The sequence below is a fragment of the Furipterus horrens genome, unplaced genomic scaffold (assembly GCF_987537825.1).
Source record: "Furipterus horrens unplaced genomic scaffold, mFurHor1.1.pri manual_scaffold_3, whole genome shotgun sequence".
Classification (NCBI taxonomy): domain Eukaryota; kingdom Metazoa; phylum Chordata; class Mammalia; order Chiroptera; family Furipteridae; genus Furipterus; species Furipterus horrens.
The window spans coordinates 65069406-65090142 of NW_028327173.1; the positions used below are offsets into that span (position 1 = coordinate 65069406).

The window sequence follows — 20737 nt, forward strand, 5'->3', positions numbered from 1 at the left end:
AAAAGTGGTCAGTGTATAATTATAATGTTTCTAATCAAATAATGTATCATAGTTAATCAAAGGTTTAATTTTTATAGTTTAAACCATAATCTATTGTCAATATTAACTTCATTTTATAACAACAAACTAGATATAAAGAGGCTCCTAACAGTTCTTCCTCCCCTCAAACCCCATCTCAAATAAAGAAGAAAACAAGCAAGATACTTGAGTTATTTTTTAAAATAAAAGCAAACTTCAAAATTTTAAGGTCTCTTAAATTCTAGGGAAAAAGATGTTACTTATTTTTAATGTTTATTTTTCTTTTGTGGAAGTGTTAAATCTTAAAGTACCACAACAAATTGTAATGTTAAATAAATCCAAACCACTGCTTTATTAATGGGAAATTTAGCAACTTTCCCAATGCAGTAGTAACAAAAGAAAAGACAACACATGGGATCTTAATTAATCCTTAGAGAAGAAAAAGAAGAGAAATTCCTCTTAGGCTATCTGAAGCAAGCAGCTGTAAGGGAACCCGCTCCACCTTCCTGACTCACTCATCTTTTCCACGGTGGCCTCTGGAACATGTTTGACTATAAACAAGGTCTCCTGCACCCTGAATCTCTTCAGTCTCTACCTCTGTCTGAAAGGAAAACCAACCCATACCTGGAAACTAATTCCCTGGCAACCCTCAAGAATGACAGTTATTCATTCTCCCAGACTGTATAAATTTCCCAACCTTTCTTAGGCAAATGCCCTTGCCCTATTTTGAAGCTCAGAACTCAGGGCAATAACACCATTCCTCCATCTATGTATCCATGCAACAAATCTGTACGAGCGCTTGCTATGTGCCAGACCATACAATTATAAATCCTCACAGATCAAAATCCACTGAGATAAATAATCACACACAAAAATAATTGCCAGTTATGAAAGAAAAGAATAAGGTATATGAGAAAAAAAGAGTATGATTTAGTCAGGTCAAGAGTGGGGGCAAAGAATGAACTTGGTTTTCAAAGAACAAAGTTCATCTGGACATAGTGGCTGAGGAGGAGAGTGGTATGAAGAGGCGCGGAGGACTTTGGATTTCATGCTAATGCAGTCAGGAACCATTGTTAAGTTTTTAGAACTTCATTCCTTATCACAGTCCTCTCCTCACCTGCTCACTTTCATCAGGATGTTTGTTCTTTAGCTCCAACCCAATTCCTTCCAAATCTTAGTTTCCACATCCAAGACTTCTGTGACTCAATATCCTGGACTCCAGTGACCTCATCTCCGCCTCAAGCAGGCTTCTCCTCACCTTTTCCTTGTCCAAAACTACTCCACCTCCGAAAATCAAATTCCAGTATTTCATTTTCAGACCATAACCTCTCACCAATCCTACTCTTCCACTCCCCATACCTATCAGGTCTGTCCTCCAATCTTTAAATTTTTATCTGAATAAAAAAAAATTGAAAAGTAACACAATTTTACTAGAATAAGTAAAAAGTTACTTTTCCCATTCCTATCCAGGCTTTTAGCATTTAGTCTTCTCTATACTTATCTCCATGCTGATACCCACATATGTGAACTTATAAAACAAACACACATAAAGAGATGCTTGTTTTCATTATAAAGAGTGAATCATGCTGCATACATAATTCTGTGATGTTTCTTCGCTTAGAAATAAAAATCATGAACAAATCTTAAGTCAGCAGACATAGAGGTTGAATTCATTCTTTAAATTGCGGCACATTACTCAAGATACAGATGCTGCCTGTGGGTCCCTTTCAAAAGGGACCTCTTTTGTTTGCTGCAACAAACTTGCTGACTCTGGAAAACCTTGAAGTGTGTCCTTCAGTGGAGCAAACTGCCTCCAGTCTTTGTAGTTGGGAAAAGAACTCATGCAGGCAACTGAAAAAGTCTGGGAGCAGAATGGTTCCTCACAGCACTTCAGCAGAAGGTAACAGGTCTCAGGCCCCTGAGAACTAAAGCCATCATGCCTTTCACCACTAGGTTTGCTGCTGCCCAAGAAATATGCAAGGCAGTCTGCTGGCCGGTATTGAGGGAACCACAACCACAAGTAGGCAAGGATAATTAAAACTCATTTATGGGGCTTGGAAAGAAAAGATGGCCAGCAGAGCAGAAACCAAAGATGTCTACAAAAGTGGAACCAATGAAAGAAACAGGAGAATTTTAATGAAAATATAATGGAATTACGCACTACAAACAGATGCTTTCAGGAACAACAACAAAAAATTTCTTAATTATAAGTTCAATATCCAACAGAAAAAGAGAATGACTGCCCATGCAAACCAAATTAGTGCTCAGAAAAATCAGGCGGAAGAATATGCCTCCTAAGAAACGCGGTGACAGATACCTGAGATAAAAAGGCAAGTTGCATGGTCAGATCCAGGATATGAAACAAGGAGCAGAAAAGGAACGTGTGGAGAGGCAATAATCATATAAACAGTGGGAGAAAACTTTTAGGACTTTAAGAAAGGCATGAGACCCTGAATATAAAGGATGAGGAGAAAACCCTGCCAGCCTATTAGTACTGTGGTGCCAGAGTGTTCCGGGACAGTGGGAAGCTGAAGCAAAGACACTGCTCAGGGACGCCAGGGCACTGACTCTGGGCCTCCTTGACACTGCGTTTGGTTGACATACCACAGAGCATGGAAACATTAAGCACAGAGATTGCTCAAGTTCTGCTCAGGTCTGGTAAGCTTCCTTTGTCATCCTGGGTCACTGGTGTCTGAGTACCAACCTTAGGGACTTGGCAGGAGTCTTTTCCTATCTATCTAAAACACTGCAGGTACCAATTTTTAAACGCCACATGCACAGATTATTTTGTTACAAATTAAAAACATAAAATAGAGAATGTATTCATAGGTGAGGTAAATGCATTACTGTTGGACAAAAACATGACCCGTATGAAATATATATGGAAGTGCTATGGTCACAGTTAAGAGCAGGGGCTTGGATGCCTGCCACTTACTCGCTGTGTGTCTTTGGACAAGCTTACTTAACCTTTTCATGTTTTTGGTTTCCTGAAAAGCAAATGGAAAAAAAGTTAATAGCACTTATCTCATCAGGCATAAAGATTAAATGAGATAATGTATACATCACACCCAGACGTCATTTGACACATAGTAAGTACTCAATAAACAATAATAGCAATGCGGCTGCTGGGTGGCTGCTCTTCCACTGCTTGCAAGACAAAAACAGCACGGTACATAGTACCGTAATTTTGGAATCAGAAGACTTGAGGTCAAATGCTGCCTTTAAAACTTAAAAAGTTTTATACCATAACCATGGTGGTTACATTTTTTCATATCTATGCTTACTTATGTTTTCCTATCTAAAACAGGAATATGAAATACACCTACCCATCTATCCATCCACAAACATCAACTATCTACTATATACCAAATGTTGAAATATGAGTAAAATAGGAATGAAATAGTTCTACCCTAAGGAGCTCACAGTCTAGTGAACGTCAAGAACCTTAGTTTCCTTTCATCTACGTATTTCTTAAGGCTCCCTTTGCTTTAGATGAAAAAATGACCACAAGGGTCAAGCATGGTCTTAGGCCCACAAGCACTATAAATTAAAAAAAAAAAAAGACAATACTAATATTGTTAGCAAATGTTGGGGGGGAAATGCAGTGAGAGTCTGAAATTACTATATTTTGCTATTTTAAGAAAAATACTATGAAGCAGTTGAGTCAATGGGGAAGTAAGTCCCTACAGATGAAACAGAGGTCTTAGAAGTGAGGCGCCCAGAAGCAGCAGACCTCATTTCAGATTGAAGAGGATAAAACATCTTGGAGAGATTGAGCTTTGTTTATACGTTGGACCGCAGAGTACATAACTTGCTTCTTTGAATGATCTTTTGAGACCTGGCTGTCCTTTGAATAGGCAGCTCTCAAGTCACTCTCTGAGGGGTATCACTATCACATGATCCCCTGTCAATCACCCCCATCCCCTTTTTGAGTACCCTGCCTTAGCCCACACAGTGAGAGATTAGGGGAAGCAAGCTCCTCCTCTATGTTATCTCAGAAATAAAGACCTATCTTAAAGCTTATTATTGGGTGTGCTTATTTTAATCATCTCATGTGTACTGGCCGTGGGACAACATGTTTTCAAATGTCAGTCTGCACTTAAAAGCTATGACTTTAAATTGTATATTTAAAACCTCACAGAGGTTCTTATGACATCTTAGCATATCGTCGTCGGCAGCCGTCCGTCTCGAGAGACGATGGTGTAGCTTCTTAAGAGTCTATCTGCACCGCCGAGAATGGCTGTGCAGTCCGACTCGGGAGTGACACGGTATCTGTCTCCTCCCGTGTTGAATCGACATCTTGCGATGACGCTGGAGTGTCCTCTCCAGTGAAGCTGAAGCTACAGAGCCTGGGCAGGGTGATATGGAGGGTCTGCTGTTGCCCATGCAGCAGACCCCCCCTCTCTTCGCAGCTGAAGGATCCAAGGGAAAGACGGAGTCAATACAGCTTGGCTTCAGGTGCGCCGCAGGAGTTGCCGGTGTTGACTACAACGTCAAACCGCCTTAGGGACTCCGGCTCCGGATTTTCTGTCGGGGTTTACTCCCTTAGCCTTTCCCCTCAAGAGGTATGCCGCAAGGCAGCGGAGGTTTTTTGGAGTCCGAGTTTTCCTTCTCTGATGTGCCCTGACTGGAAGATCGAACCAGCGACACTTAGCTCGCAGGCCGACGCTCAATCCACTGAGCTAAACCAGCCAGGGACAGACATCTTAGCATATACTTGAAACAATATTAAGTACATCAAGATATGAGGTACCTTTAGAAAGTCTGTAAATAAGCCATTATTAAAAATTAATATCCAGAATATTTTCCTTTATTATATTAATACATATATAGCAACGCAATGTAAAACAATGATATACATTATTTAAAATGATGTATTTGGCCCATAATTAGCATAGATTTATTACAAATTCACTTGGACGGTGGCTACTGACTCCCAAAAAATGTTTCTGGCTTCTTTTGTATATATTTTTTAAAATATTCTAAAAACCAATATAACTTAAGCAGAAATTAATACAGAGCTAAATGAAAATTATCCAGCCAAAAAGAATGGTAACATCTGTCTTGTTTTAACTTTTAATTGTATAATAAATTATTTAGATAATAAATTATGTTTCAAAAATCTTTACATAAAATTTCTAATATCACCACCCACAAATCATAAAGTATAACAACAGATAGTATATATATATTTTTTTACCTAATCACTTTTTAGACTCACAGTAAAAATCTATTGCTTATAGAAAATAAATTCGACTTATCCAAACATTGTTACATAGGAAGTTTTAAGAAACTGTAAATAATTCTTAATACTCTCATTTTGATTCTCCGACTTTTCAAGACTATGTTGTATTTCTTTCAAACAGACTTCCTGATGTTGTGCTTTCTAAATAAAAAAAGAAATAAAGATAATCAATAATGGCATTAGTATTAAAGGATAATCATAACATAAAATTTATATGTACAATATTTGACTACATGATTTTAATTTTTTTAAAGAGTTCTAACATCAGATGTGTTTATTAAAATCCAGAATAACTAAAGCACAAACACAGTTGATATTTAGTGTGATATAATTTGTCGTAATACACATTCACTTAGCCCCAAATTATTACATATTTAACATGATTAACTTAATAAATGGGTTTTATTTAAAACTGTTGTAATTTTGCTCACATTTAACATGACATTTTAATACTAGTTTTTGTGATTTTTTCTCTACCTAAAAATTCATATTTTATACCATTAAAATTACTTTCGCTGTCTTAAAAACGGACAAAATTCTAGTTTTTATACTATAAACACTTTGCTTTTAGAATCATTAATAAAAAGAACTCTTAATATTATAGGTGTTCTTTAGAGAAAAATGTAAAACTTAATACATATTTTTAAAATATTCAGTTCCTATAAATTTCCAAGTAGATCTGTTCGCTGAAAATATTTTAGACGGGCTGCAAATAATATTTCGCTTCCAACTAAAATGTAGGCACCTTGAGAAGAAAAATCTTTTATCTCCCTCCCGTCAGGTGTTCAATAACACCAGATACCTTCTGACACTGAGCAATACTCAGTGTTCCTCAGGTGCAGTAGCGTGGTATGAAGCAATGTGCTAGGTTGGGCTATGCAAAGTCACAGAAAGAACACAGTGAATCTTTATGGAACATCAATTTTACTCAACATGCTGGAGGGAAAAATACTAATACGAACACACATGTTGTTAGGTAGAATGCAAAACGTGCATACATTGTAAGATAACATATAAGCCTCCAAATTCAGGTCAGACTTCAGGAAGGCTGGCCTGAGTGTGCGTCCGCTCTGCCCCCCACTGGAACACTCCGGCAGAAAGCCTGAAGAGGCCTGCTGCTGTGGGCAGGGCGCTGTGGGAGACACTAGGACACAATCAATCATGAGACAAGCTCTTGGGTGCTTACGAATCCACTGGAGCAAAGGTGCATAAACAAAAATAAACACTTAACTGCCCCCTGAACTTCCCCCTTGAAAGGACAGGATAAATAAATTCATTTTCAGCATGTCTAAATCTATGCTTAGAATTCTAGATTTTTACTACTGTAAAAATTAGCAGATTTAATAAAACATCAAATCTTAAACCTACTCATTTTGGCACCGTTAGCCAAGTACTGGGAGCATTATAGCAAAACCCCTCTCAGCTTAGTGTACTTATTTTACTTTTTCAGAAGCGTTAACTACACAAAAATATCACACATATTTACAATATCACCAAATCTGATGGTGAGTAAAACATAAAAAAGTTTAGAGATAAAGAGGCCTGTGCTAAAATCAAAGCGATAAAAATTAAACTAATATAGCATGTCAAAAAATCATTTAACTTTTGAACCTTTCAGATTTTCAACTTTTCAGACACTTGAGAATGAAAAATTAGTTTGCATGGAGTCTCCAGCTCCTGGAGAAAATAAAGTATCATTATTTTATATGTCATTGTTAAGTAGAAAGTTTTCAAGTAATTTAGCCATGACTAGTGCTAGCTTTCATAGTATTTTATGCCAGTTGGCTTTTGTGAATATTTAGAAAAAAACATTAGAAGACTAATTAAACACAGCCAATTTGGTATTCTCATTTCATGGCTGAATGGACCAAAGCATCCATCTCATATGCAGATATAACAATACTGAGTATTTACTTAATGCCAACTTATAACTTTCTAAAATAGAATATTCATATTCAAGACAGATATCAAACTCTAACTCATAATATTGCTTAAATTGTATCTATCTTAAAAATGAAAAATTCATACAGAAAAAAATAAGTAGATTATATCTGTAACTTTCATTAAGTACTGTCATGCAAAAGAAATACGTAGGGAAAGGGCCTGATCAGACTCTGGGGGAACTGCAATAGAAGCTACCAAGAATTGTGATAATAATTATTTGGCATAATCCTTACATTTTTAATTTTTGTGAGTTATACTATTTGTTATTTGCAATAGTATCAGTAAAGAAATAACCCTGATTTCCCTCACTTTGTGTTTCAGCTGTTTAAGTAAGCTAACAAGGTAAGAATGTTAAGTGCTAATTTATTTTTTATGAAAAATACATAAGCCATACTAATACTTACACTGTTTATTTTGCAAACAAGTTGATTTTGTTCTTCAATTTTCTTTCTAAGTTCAGTTTCCAGATCTAGAATTTTAATTTGTAAAGCCCTCTCTCTAGATGACATTTTCTCTGTTTCTTCAGAAACCTGTAATTTTCATTAAAAGAGTAAAGTAACTAAATGTGCTTTCTTTAAAGTATAATTTAAAGCCTTGACATAGTTACACTATACCTTGTTTTTCCAAATGTATACTAATTGGATATAGACAATTTAATCGAAAACTGTTTCAAGTTGTTCTCTCATAAGGCAGCACATATAGTATAAGTATCTGCAAAATGACCCGAGATAGAAGAGGTGTGTGCATTTGCACTGCTGTGATTTTGGGAGGTGTTTTTCCAATACAATATTTTTACATCTTTCTGAGACCACTTTCTGTTTTACAGTATTTATATTCACCATGGTATCTAGAGTGGTGCTGGAACATAGATTGTTCTTATTCAATTCTTATTATAGACTTGGATGGAGAGAACTGGGGGCAAGGCAGGTGATATATACACTTCACCCACACACATACACACACGAGATTTTTCATTCATTTTCAAAGTGGTCTGAATTTGAGTTCTCATATATCTGACTGTTCATTTAGTAGAAAGTGTAGCCTACCTGTGTTCATCCAAGGGTTCAGATATGTGGGGGTCAGTCTACATTCAGGCTGGGGCCTGAACAATGAGAATGGCAGTAGGGACCAGTTCAGGAGCAAGGCGCTAGTGGGACAGACTGTCCTCTAATCTAACTCCTATAGATTCATCTCCAAGTTATTAAAGAGTGATTTACAAAGATGTCCTGTGCACAAATTCTAAGGGCAATGGTGAGTGAGGCATGCTGGCAGAATCTGAAGCTGTGGGAGAAAGAGCTCTCAGAACTAATGTCCATGCTTGTGACCATGTCCCCCAGTGTGGACAATGGTGACAATGCAGCAACAGCACTCCTCGCAGGGCAGGAACTAGAGGCAGCCCCACTGCCCACTGCCCATGGCAACAGGGAAGGAAGGAAAGGACACACACATCTCTAGGGGCACTGAACACTGTGGAGCAGGAATCTGAAAGCATCTTGCATTTCCAAAGTTCATTTAGGCTGAACCCAAGGGAAAGTCACTTCTTATTTTCCTCCCAAAGGTTGGTGGTGTTGAGAAATATGGATTACAATTCTAGCATTGGCAATACATTTTACTACTTAGCTTTTATTCTATGATGTGTCTTTCAATATCAATTTAAATTGGTGGCCCAGAGTTAAAAAATATACATATGACACTTGTGATATAAGAGCCACATATCAAGGAGATCAAATTTAACCTGACACTTGTGAAATTGCCATTAACAGGCTGTGGAAAGACCATGGGTAGAAGAGAGTTTACAGGCAATGATTCAGAATTTGGTATTGGACATGTTAAGTCTGAGATGCTGCTGTTAAGTGAAAATGTCAAATAAGTAGCAGAATATATGAGTCTAGAATTCAGGGGACAGAGAAGTCAGGGGTGGCGATATATATCTGAGAGTCATCAGGGTAGAGATGATCACTTTTAAGCATCATTCAATCGTATGAGGAAACTCATCATCCCCATTTTATCAGTTAAGAAACTAAAGGTTAGAGAAGTAACTTGTCCTAGGCCAGGGTATAATGTACCAAGACAGAATTCAAATACAGTTCCTGGTGCACACCCATGCCCACCTCTGTCGTTTCAGGATTACATTTTCCAATCATTTCATAACTTTACCTCTTCTTTGAGATCTTCCTGAACCACTTCTCCTCACCCAAGGTTGAACCACCTGGTACCCTCCTCTAGTGTAGCACCTACATGCTTGGTGACATCTGTCTGTTCACATGTTACCGCCCTCCAGAACTGAGACCAGGTCTTACTCATCTTTGCACCTCAAGGACTAGTAGAGACACAAAGTAAGATATTTAGTAAATGCTAACCAAAGTGGATTTAACTGGAATTTAATTCTTGCATGTATTTCTTTATGCAATATTTCCCAAGAGAAAAGGGAATCAAGCTCTACAGCTAACTGGATCCTAATGAAAACCAGAATGTTCAATAATTTTCACATTAGCTTTGGTTTTATTTTTTAAAAAGGGAAGTGGAGGGAGAATATTCCTTTGAGGTATTTTCCATCTCTGCCCTATACCCTGCCACATCATCATTATCTGGTAAATTAACTCTGGACCAGTAATATACCTGTTTAGCTCCAAAAGGCAAAAGTAGATAAAAAACAAAAAATGTAGTTGCTCCCTTCACCCTGTCATCAGGATAAAAACAATAACTACAGGTTTGGCAAGATGAGATATTGTCTGTTTAAAAAGAGGGCTCTTTGGTAAACTAATTAAAAAGTTTCTAAATAAAGGCCATCTGTACCTTTAGTCTTCCTTCTTCTAAAGCAGCTTCCAGATGTCTAGCCAATGCTGTATATTCTGAAGACTTCTCTTTCAACTTCAGATTACTATGCTTAAGACATTCTTCTTGGTTCTCCAGCTTCTTTTCAAGCTCTTTATTTTCTGCATCCATCTGTTCCAATTTTCTTCGTGCAGAAAACATATATTTTAAAATTATAGTGTGTAAAAATAAATTTAACACCAATTTTAAGTCAATTTAATACTTACTGTTTAAGGTTTTCACATTTCAACTGAATAAGATAATTTTCCTCTTCCAGAGAAAGCTTTGTCAGAAGATTGTGATTTCCATCAAACTAAAAGAGAAAAAAAAATTTTTCTTGGTTATTTTCTTTATAATAAATTTCCAAACAAATCTATACGTTTTATTGTTAGAACAATCACAAAAAAACAAGAAGTAGCCCTAGCTGGTATGGCTTAGTTGGTTGAAGCATCATCCCATAACTGAAAGGTTGCAGGTTCAGTTCCCAGTCTGGGCACATGCCGGGGTGGCAGGTCTGATTCTTGGTCCAAACGCCTACAATCCCTGGTCCAGGTGCATACAAGAGTCAACCTGTTAATGCTTCTCTCTTACTTTGACGTTTCTCTCTCTCCCTTACTCTCTCCCTTCCTTTCTCCATTCCTCTTTCTCTAAAAAACAATGAAAAAAATGTCCTCAGATGAAGTAAAAAAAAAAAAAAAAAAATACAAGAAGGTATAAATATTATTATTACTCCTATACGGAGAGACACCAAGAAATATTACATTATTAAAACACAAGTTAAAAAACTATGCTGCCTCATGGAAAATCATCTACTGCGAATTTTTCTCAAGAATAGCAATTAAAAATTATGAAAAATGTTTTATTGCAAATGGACATTTATTTTATTAAGTGGGAAGATTTAAAAAATTGTAAAATATTTAGGGATACTCTTATAAGTTTTTGTTTCACCTAAATGGTTATTAATAATTGAGTATTTGTGAAATTGTAACTACGAATAAAAACATATTTATGAAAAGCAAAAAAATTAACAAGGAAATCAATGAAAGATACACTTGCCCATCCCAAGATAAGACTGTTCTTCCCATTGCTTTAAAAGCTGTATTTAAATAGTTTCAGAAGCTATAAAATTTCTCATAATTTCAATTAGTAACTTAGGTTATCTATGTAATTTGTCATTTTCCTAGAAATCTCTTCTCAAGAACTTAAATTCAGCAAAGTTTAGTTTGCATGTTTTTTAAAAAGGGATGTACTGCAAAATTAAAATCCAAACTACATTTGGAAGACAGGGAATCACTCCTAAAATTGTTTTGCAAATAAAAAAAATACTTGCTATCATCCTTGGACATGCTTCTTTGACCAAAAAAAAAAAAAAAAAAAGTACTTAATTATTAAGTGCAGAGTATGTGTTAGGCATTGAATTAGAAAACGGCTATCTGGTAACTAACAGTGCAACCATGATCCCTGCTCTAATGAAGTAAAAGAGTATATGTCCAAAAAGAAATTGGGAAAAATCCAAATAAACTTGATGCACAATTCTAATTAAAATAAATAAAAATTTTGTGAAATAAATTACAATAATTTAGTTTATCCTAACATCAAAAAATATATATGTAAACATAGCATTGCTCTTTCTCTTATGCCATTACCATGTCCTCAAATGTCTAAATATAGATTTGTACAAATAAACTGAATCAGCAATTCTGGTTACCAATTTTTTACTATAAAATATTAAAAGAATAGCCTGCAAAATAATATTGTAGTATCTGCATAAAACTGGTATTTATCAACTGATGTGGATAGTAGACTAAATCAACCCCTGGCATGAGTGCCCTCAACTGGTGAAATCATTTGTAAACGTTTCCTTGACAAGTCTAGCAAAAGTGAGAATGACGGCTGGACGGACACCTGGCCCTGAAGCTCCCTAATGGTGTGTGCCTGGTCTGCACATTTCCCCTTGAGGTGCTTCAGCCTCTCCTGACACTCCTGAAGCCTCCGTTCGGCCACCGGCAAGGAATCGCAGACATGTTCTAACCCCTTCAGATGAGACTCCATCTGGCCTCTCCTCTGAATTGTAGCATTAGGAAAATAAGGGTAAGATCACACATTCAGCATTAATGTTTTACTATATTAAACAGTAGATACGCTTATAATATAATACATATTTTAGGTATAACGGTTTTAAACAAAAAGATTCCAATAAATAAATATGAATAAACATTAGGTTAGACTCTGCTTAGTGAGAACATAAAACTCAAAATTGGGTTATTCTTTCATTAGCTTTCAAACCGTTTGCTGAATAAATGAATACAGTAATATTAGTTTGCAAGGACAATGTTTAACCTACTTAGGAAAAGAAACTTTTTGAATCCTGTCATTTATATCCCAGTATAGGTATTACTAATGCAGCTGGTCTGGTAGTTTTCCACTATCCAGGCATCAGTCTAAAGTAGCTGTCACTTTCTGTCATTCAATCTTGTAACTTAGATATTTCAATTAGAGCAGCCTTGCTGTACTCATCTTAGTCCAAAGCAATGGGGTTTACTGTATATTATTTCAAGATAGCTAATACTATCAGTCCTCAGTAGACTGTTTAATTATTGATGTTATTACAAAGTAAATGTGTCTAGTTTTACCTGATTTTTAAAAAATGACTTTTCTGGTTTAATAACAGTAAGAAACCACTGTGACCTCACAGTACCTAAAAAACTCAGGCTCCTGCTCCATCTGCCTTTGAACAGGTTTTTAAAATAAGCTTTTATTTACAGCGCTGCCTAGCAAAAAGAGAAGACATTTGCATTGGTATGTCTCATGAATAAAGAGAGACCAAGAGACATGCAATGATTTCTTCTCTAGTTTTCTAAAAATAGGAAAAGTAATTCTAAGAAAGTAGTTAAGTTGCATATTGATGGGTTATCTATCTCTGTTTAACCAGCAGAAGGCCTGCTCTGTCTGACCTCTTCACATTGGTGCCTCACTTGAACTTCTCAGTCCCAAGACACTAAGAAAATCCAGAGACAGCAGTCACCTTATTACACTCAGTTGGAATGGAGCAATAACATCCCATGACCTCTCCAGCCAGGAGCTAGCATCCTACGGCTTTCACTGCTTCCTTACCAAACATGAAAAGACCCAAAAAGGGATGCGGTTTCATTTAAAAACTGAAAAATATTCACAAAAACATCGTAACGTGCCAAACTGGCCTTCCTCTTATTCTGTTGCAATAGGGTGAAGAAAGGAAACGAAGGGTTTTTTTTTTTTTAATAATATTATTTTTCTTCCAACAAAGCATTTAGCAGAGAATATTTACTTTGCTTTTTTAGACACAAAAGATTTACTACCAGAAAAACAAGGTGAGATTAAAAATGAGAGGTATTCAAATTTGCGTACTTATGGTTGATGAAGCTCAATGATATCTTTTTTGAGCTATGTAAGTCTGCTCTTGAGTAAGAAAATTAAATGTTTATGCTATTTTCCAAATATTAAGGAAAAAGTAAAATAACAGTCATACAAACAAACACCATGTCAAGCCTGGAAGAACCATTATTTCCTCAGAAAACAAACTGCTACAAAAATTGAGAACAGATAATTCCTAGGTCTAAACTAGAGAAAATGACCACAATGAAAGATATATGTATAATATTCATAAAGTATAAAATATATTCAAATATTATTTTACTATTTAAAATGTTAAACTTACCTCCTCTAATTTTTTATTTTTGTTTTTTGTTATTAGGTTATTTTCATTTAGCAGATTTTCACATCTGCTTTTCACCATTTCAGCTGCTTCTTGCAACTTTTGTATCTGAAAATAGAATATATTATTAGAGTAACATATTATTTTATTATTAGGACCATAACATGAAATAAAAAGCTAAATATTTGAATTTTTCAATTCTAAGCAAATCATTATTTCCCTATCAATACCTCAGTATGTTTATTTAATGTTACTCCTCCTTTAACTATGGGAATCACTCAATGCTGTCCTCTAATCCACAATCCTTTTATGATTTAACTGTCTTTTTCCATCAATACCCATGAGGCTCTTTTTTTTGCTTTTTTATTGTTCTCTTACAGTTGTCCCAATTTTTCCCCTGTTGCTCTCCCCTGCCCTGCCCACCCCTCACCCTACCCACCCCCCCAAAGTCAATGCCCACCCCATTGTCCATGTCCATGGGTCATTCACATATGTTTCTTGACTAGACCCTTCCCTTTCTTTCCCCACTTATCCCCTCTCCCTGCTCCTCTGGTCACTGCCAGTCTGTTCCTTGTTTCCATGCCTCTGGTTCTATTTTGCTCGTTTGTTTGTTTTGTTCTTTAGGTTCCTCTTATAGATGACAGCATACTCTTTACTTGAGCTCTGAATGTTAAAGAGATCTTCATTTGCAGGTCAATATCAAAAAGAATCAGCCTCTGGTTCAAACTAGCTCCCATACCAATTATTTTATCCTCCAAATCAAAACCTGCTCAAAAGGTATCTAACTGAGCACTTCACAACAAGGCCCAGAGCCTAGAATACCAAGAATATGGTAGCTCACCCATAATATTCCTGACAAGGGATTAAACCCAAAAAACCAGCTGGGAGACCCATATGACATTCTCAATAACATGAGCTACAGACCGCCACATCCTCCATTCCTACCTCTGGTCTGGATGACTCACTGGTTAGCTCAACTCCATTTTCCCATCTAAACCATCCAGATGCAGCCTCTTCCTACTTATCTACACTATACTCCCCTTAAACTTTTACCTTTAGTTCATTACTCTTTAATTCAAATGTTTGCTTCCAATAAAATATAACTCTTTATTGAGCAGTTTGTTACCCATTATTTACAGACCTACATAAATCCCATCTTTCTCATGAAGTTCTTTCTTAAATACTACATTTCTAAAATAAGCTTTTCTATAAATAACCACTGAATACATGTTCCATTTTATATACATTATCATATGTTCTTTCTAGGTATTTCTTAGGAGTAAGTATGAATTACACTTTATTTATTGGGAAAAGGGGAGTATTGGACTATAATGACTCTAGAAAGCAGGCATTATGCTAGATCAATGCCATTAAATATACAAGATGGCAAAAAATATAAACAAGATTATACATAAAGTTTATATTACATCTATGTATTTAATTTTAGATCTACTTTTAGAAATATCCAACACATACATAGGCAATGTTTGAATCAGGAACCAGCAGAATCATCTATGTATAAAGAGCATTTAGAACCTGAAGAAACATTTGGGACATGTCATGTCCCATCACAAATAATTTCTTTCTTCAGTTCTGCTTATTTAGATCATAAACAAATGCAGTGTTTTAAATTGTCTACCAAATTTAACAAACATTAAAATAAGTGCAGTGGTCACCTGAGTTTTATACACTTCAATAAGTGTTTTCTGCTGTTTTTCTACTTCTTGCAATTCTAAGAGTTCATTTTCAACAGAAACAATCTCATCCTTCAAAGCAGCAAGGGTCGTCTAGCAAGGAATACATAAATAGGTATTACAAATCATTAAAATTCATTTGTACTCCAATGCTATTGGTTTATAAAAACACAACTCATTTATCAACAAAGTGAATAAAATAATTATTTTTGATTGCATATAATTACCAACTAAAAAATTTAAGGATTTAAAAAATTATTAATACTTATAAAAAACTTTAAAAGAAATAGTTTTAAAACTTAAAATTTAGTGACAAAAAAAAAAGACTTGGAAAATTGACCAGGTTCCTAGATGGGGAGATGCATACCAGCTTTCTCCAAATCAATAAAACTTTAATGCAATTTCAACCAAAAGTATAACAGTTTGAGGAGGGGGAATATGATAAAATTAGTTTAAAATTCATATGGAAAAATAAATAGGAATACTAAGTGGAGAATCTCAGTACTTATAAGATAGTAAACTGTATAAAGAACTAAAATTAAGGTACTAATATAAGACTATTGAGGTAAATAGAACAGAAAAAGAAAAATGTATTAAAATTATATTTAGCATATGAAAATGGTTTGATTTTTAAGTCAATGGGGAAAATATGGACCAGTAAACAATGGTAGTAACACAATTGTTTAAATATTAGGAAAAAAATAGATTATTTGTCTAGACCCAACACTATTTTTATATTTATTAAAAATAAAAAAACAAAGCTATGAAAATTTTCATAGAAAATATTATTGGGTATAAGGTTAGTTATCAAGAACTGGATGGATCTGAGATTTTACCCTCTAAGTTTACAAGTTAGCCTAGCACAGTTTTATGGATGCTAACAGAAGGCACGAGACTCCTAGGTCAGAGACACAGGGCTTTATTACTCCCAGCAATAGTAGTAGACAGATATCAGCATTTGTGTTAATTCTCTAAGCCCCAGTTCCCACAGGGCAACACAAAGAGGGCGGCTGGATAATACCTGTACATGTAGTGGAATGCATTACAGAGGAGCAATACTGAGTTTAGGGAACTCAAATCTCTTATAACAGGCAGTCATCATGCCTACTCTTTTGTAGAAGGAAACACTGCTATCTTCCAAGCATTTGGAAGCAAGCATTGCTACATACATCCTTGAAAAGATAGTCTGGCTCTACAGGTGGTCAGTGCCTCTGCTTGCAGGATGTGCAGAAATGGAGAGACTCCCGACAGAAACCATAAAAGGAAAAAAAAAAAAAATATATATATATATATATATATATATATATATATACACACACACACATATACACATATATGTATATACACACAAATATACATACATACAAATACCTATATATGTATATGTAGATATCCAAAATTTCATAGCCCCCTCAAGATTTAAGAGGCAAGCAAAATTTGAAAAAGTAACAAATTATGACAAAAGATTAATACCCTTAAATATGGAGTTTTTATATATTAATTAGGAAAAATTAAAAGGTAATGAGCAGGTAACTCAAAAAAGCAGAAATATATATCATTAATGAATACATTAAAAAATGTTTACTGGTCATTAAAAAATGCTCTAGAGACTGGATATTCTTCTAGTAGTGAAAAAGAGACAAAAATCCTTCCTTCATGGAGCTTACATATTCCATGTACAAAGAGAAAAAAACAAGGGGTAGTGGGACCCTGGCCAAAAAAAAAAAAAAAAAAAAAAAAAAAAGACTAAGAACTGAAATACATCATACATAAAAACAAGATAGAAATTAAAAGTTTGGAGTGGGCCAAAGAGGCCTCCTGAGACTGTTAAATAAATGCCAAAAGGAAGTGTGGATCTGAGGGAAGAGGATTCCTACTGAGAAAGCCAATGGTGGGAGGAGCCCTGACCAGTTAAGAGAAAAGGAGCAAGAAGGCCAACAATGTGCAAGAAGGGAAAAAACAAAAGGGAGAGTGGAAGGAGATGAGGTGAGAGAAGTGATGGAAAGCCAGAGGTTGTAATGCCTTCTAGATGTTTACTCTATTAACCAAGATATCACTGGAGGATCCTGAGTGACATGGTTACATTTTTATAGAAACTAAAGTACTGTGACATTGAATGCTGACTGCAGGGTCAAGGGAAGAAGCAGAGTGAGGATGCCAGTGTAATGACCAGCTGATGGTGGCTTGAACCGGGATCATGGCAGTGGTGCTGGTAAGAAGCGGTCAAAGTGTGGGTACAGTATATCTGAAGTAGATTTGCTGACAGACTAGAAGCAGATGTGAGAGAAAGGAGTCAAGGATGACACCAATTTATAGGAAGGATGATTACCATTAAAAGACATGATAGTGTAGCCCTGGCTGCTGTGGCTCAGTGGATTGAGAGTTGGCCTGTGAATCAAGTGTTGCTGGTTTGATTCCCAGTCAGGGACATGACTAGGTTGCACATCAGGTCCCCAGTTGGGGGCGCAAGTGAAAGGCAACCACACAATGATGTTTCCCTCCCTCTCTTTCTCCCTTCCCCTCTCTCTAAAAAATAAAATAAAATAAATAAATTATTTTTTAAAAAATGACATGATAGTGTAGGAGAAACTGTTATAAGGAATATAGGAGATCTATTTTGGACAAAACTTTGAGATATTTATTCAATATCCTAGTGGAGATTTCGAGGAGGCAGTAGAATAAATGTATGGAATTTGGGGGCAAGGTTTAGGCTAGAGATATAAATGTGTAAGCCTCGAGGATACGGATATTTAAAGGCCCAACACGAGATGAGATTCTATCAAATCTGAAGAGATTTGTTTTAAATTGCCTAATACTGGAAAAAGTACAGGGATTCATTTATGGTGGGCAATTTAGAAATATGTAACACCAACATTAAAAATGGGCCTCCCTTTGACCATGTAATTCCACTCTAGAAATTTATCCTAAGAAAATAGGTATGCAAAAAGATTCAAAGAAACCACTGACACTTTTAATTATAAAAAAAAACTAGAAGTTCAAAATCCCCCAAATTATATATATGCTAATACAGTAACTTTAATTATCTTTGTTGTGAGCTTATTTTCTTTTAATTTTATACTTTTCTGTTTTTCAAACATTCTATAATAAATAAATAAAACTTTATAACCTCCAAGTAAAATATTTTTTCTTTTTAATAGAGGAGGTCGCTGGGCCTCGGAAGCAATATCAGCTAGCTTCTTTTTTATTTGAAACTTGAAAATCTAAAATTATTCTAATTAAAAGTAACAAAACATGATATCTAGGCAATTTTACATAATCAATAACATATGCCAAACATACCTCAATATTTTTCCTTAAACAAAATCTGGAAAATAATGCATTAAAAGTACATATTTCTGCATTATTAATAGAAGATATACACTTTAACAATGATTTTACATCTGTGCAATTTAAAATTAATTCCATTTCCATGTGATTAAAATCTAGATTTATAATTAATGAAATATCCTTCTATTGCCTTCTCTCCAAATGATATCAAGGTAATTAAAAAAATAAACATGATAAATAAAATTTCCTCTTTCAGAATGAAACATTTTAAGCATTTATTCAATAAATATTCATGAGAGCTAAGCATATGCCACACCTTCCCTGAGCATCTTCTGCATACAAACAAGGGAGTTTATAAGGAGAGATTCATCCTAAATGAGAAGATTTGGGGACGAGGAGTAGATTTTGTGCTGACCTTTAAAGGAAAGACAGAATTTAGATACTGAGAAATATAGCATTCCAAACTGTTAAGGCTAGTAAAACTATAGGAATCGATACAGAAAAAAAACATGAACAAATTGGATGAAATGAGTATTCATATTTGGTTAGAGTTCAGGATAACTAGTACACTACATTCTCTAGTCTCCCTTGCATCTTTGTGGGGCCATAAGCCCAAACAAGTAGAAGAGTTTAGTGGTGTGAAACTTCAGGAATTCTCTCTGAAGGGGATGAGATGGAAAATAAAAGGGAGATAATCCATCATTTTTCCTCCATCCATCTTGTTGCTTGAAACTTGGCTACAATGGCTGGAGCTCCAGCAGCCTTTTTAAATCACGAGGATAAGCTTCACAACCTAAGAACAGCGGAGTAGAGAGCTAAAAATAGAGGCTAAGTTATTTGATGCCCTGTTAGCTTTGAACTGCCAACTCTGGCCTTGTTTTTTACATAAACAGATAGTTTTGTTTCCTATTTACTGTCCTCCAAAAATAACATTACGAAACTGAGAATGATGCCATTGTTTTTAGTCAAGTCTCATCTGGTTATGTGCATCTCTGATTGAGAACGCAAATGTCTTTTTTCTCAGAAAATATAAAAGCTTCTTCCCCATCTTTTTTCTGGTACACATACAAACCAATCACCTCTTGGATTTGTTAATTGGAAAATTCTTTCTGGTTATGAAGCAGCCAAGAACATTCTTTCTGGTTTCAAATAGACCATGGCTGAGGTTATATCATATTGTAACCATGACACCTAGAAATAATCTTATGCATTAAAGTTAATGTAATTTTGGATGGTTTTCTTAGTCAAAATTGGAGAGTAAATAACTTTTTTTGGCTTAAACAAAGAAACAGTTATTCAACTTCTTAAATCTTATTTAATACTACTGAAAACAATTTTAACATGTATATTTGTATATATAACTAAATTTTAATACCTATATACAAATATGTGTGTGTGTATACATATATATACATACACAAGTTACCTATTAAAATGACACTTTAATACTCTAAGAAACATAAAGGAAAAAATTATACAAAAGCACTATATTAAACATACTGTTATTCCAAACTACTTGCACTAACTAGACTAAGCTGTCATTAGACAATATGCATACAAATACATAGTACCTTTAACTTTGAATTCTCAAGATTCAGAGTTTTACTTTCATATTCAATTGAGTGAAGTTTTCTAAGAATCTCTTCACATGAATTTTTTCCATTATCCTCTATTTTCTTCAGGTCTTCCAAAAGATTATTGATTTGCCTTTATAAAATAAATTATATATTTTGTAATATTTTTGAAATTTTCGTTCAAGTAATACATCTTAAGTATGTTTCTGAAGTTATTTTGGTAGATGCACTGTTTCAAAAGCTAATGGAACTCACAGAACAAGGCAAATAGAAAGCAATCATCTATATAAAGTTACTACCTAAGTAACCTTGATTAGAAATAACTACACACTAATAATGCCAATGAAAAAATTACACAATATTCTCTTTGCTATTCAATAAAGCATTTAAACTATCATTCATAGATATGTCTGTCTGTCTGTCTCTCATTCACACACATGTAATTTCAGGGCAAGGTTAAGTAAAC

The 20737-nt window shown here is 35.0% G+C and overlaps 1 protein-coding gene across 3 annotated transcripts in view; it reads right to left on the reverse strand.

Annotated features, from left to right (window-relative positions):
- Positions 1-5222: 5222 nt before the first annotated feature.
- Positions 5223-20737, reverse strand: part of ODF2L (outer dense fiber of sperm tails 2 like) — a 35551-nt gene continuing 20036 nt past the window's right edge. Inside the window, exons 9-17 of one of the 3 annotated variants that reach the window (XM_090271710.1) lie at positions 20269-20404; positions 15392-15502; positions 13719-13823; positions 11927-12085; positions 10249-10334; positions 10004-10166; positions 7612-7737; positions 6262-6395; positions 5340-5404 (exon numbers count right to left, since the gene is read on the reverse strand). In XM_090271710.1, the coding sequence (XP_090127836.1) occupies positions 6303-6395; positions 7612-7737; positions 10004-10166; positions 10249-10334; positions 11927-12085; positions 13719-13823; positions 15392-15502; positions 20269-20404 (979 nt within the window). In that variant the 3' untranslated portion in view covers positions 5340-5404; positions 6262-6302. Of the gene's footprint in view, positions 5405-6261; positions 6396-7611; positions 7738-10003; positions 10167-10248; positions 10335-11926; positions 12086-13718; positions 13824-15391; positions 15503-20268; positions 20405-20737 lie in introns of all 3 variants that reach the window. The other 2 variants (XM_090271709.1, XM_090271711.1) reach the window with 2 other exon arrangements.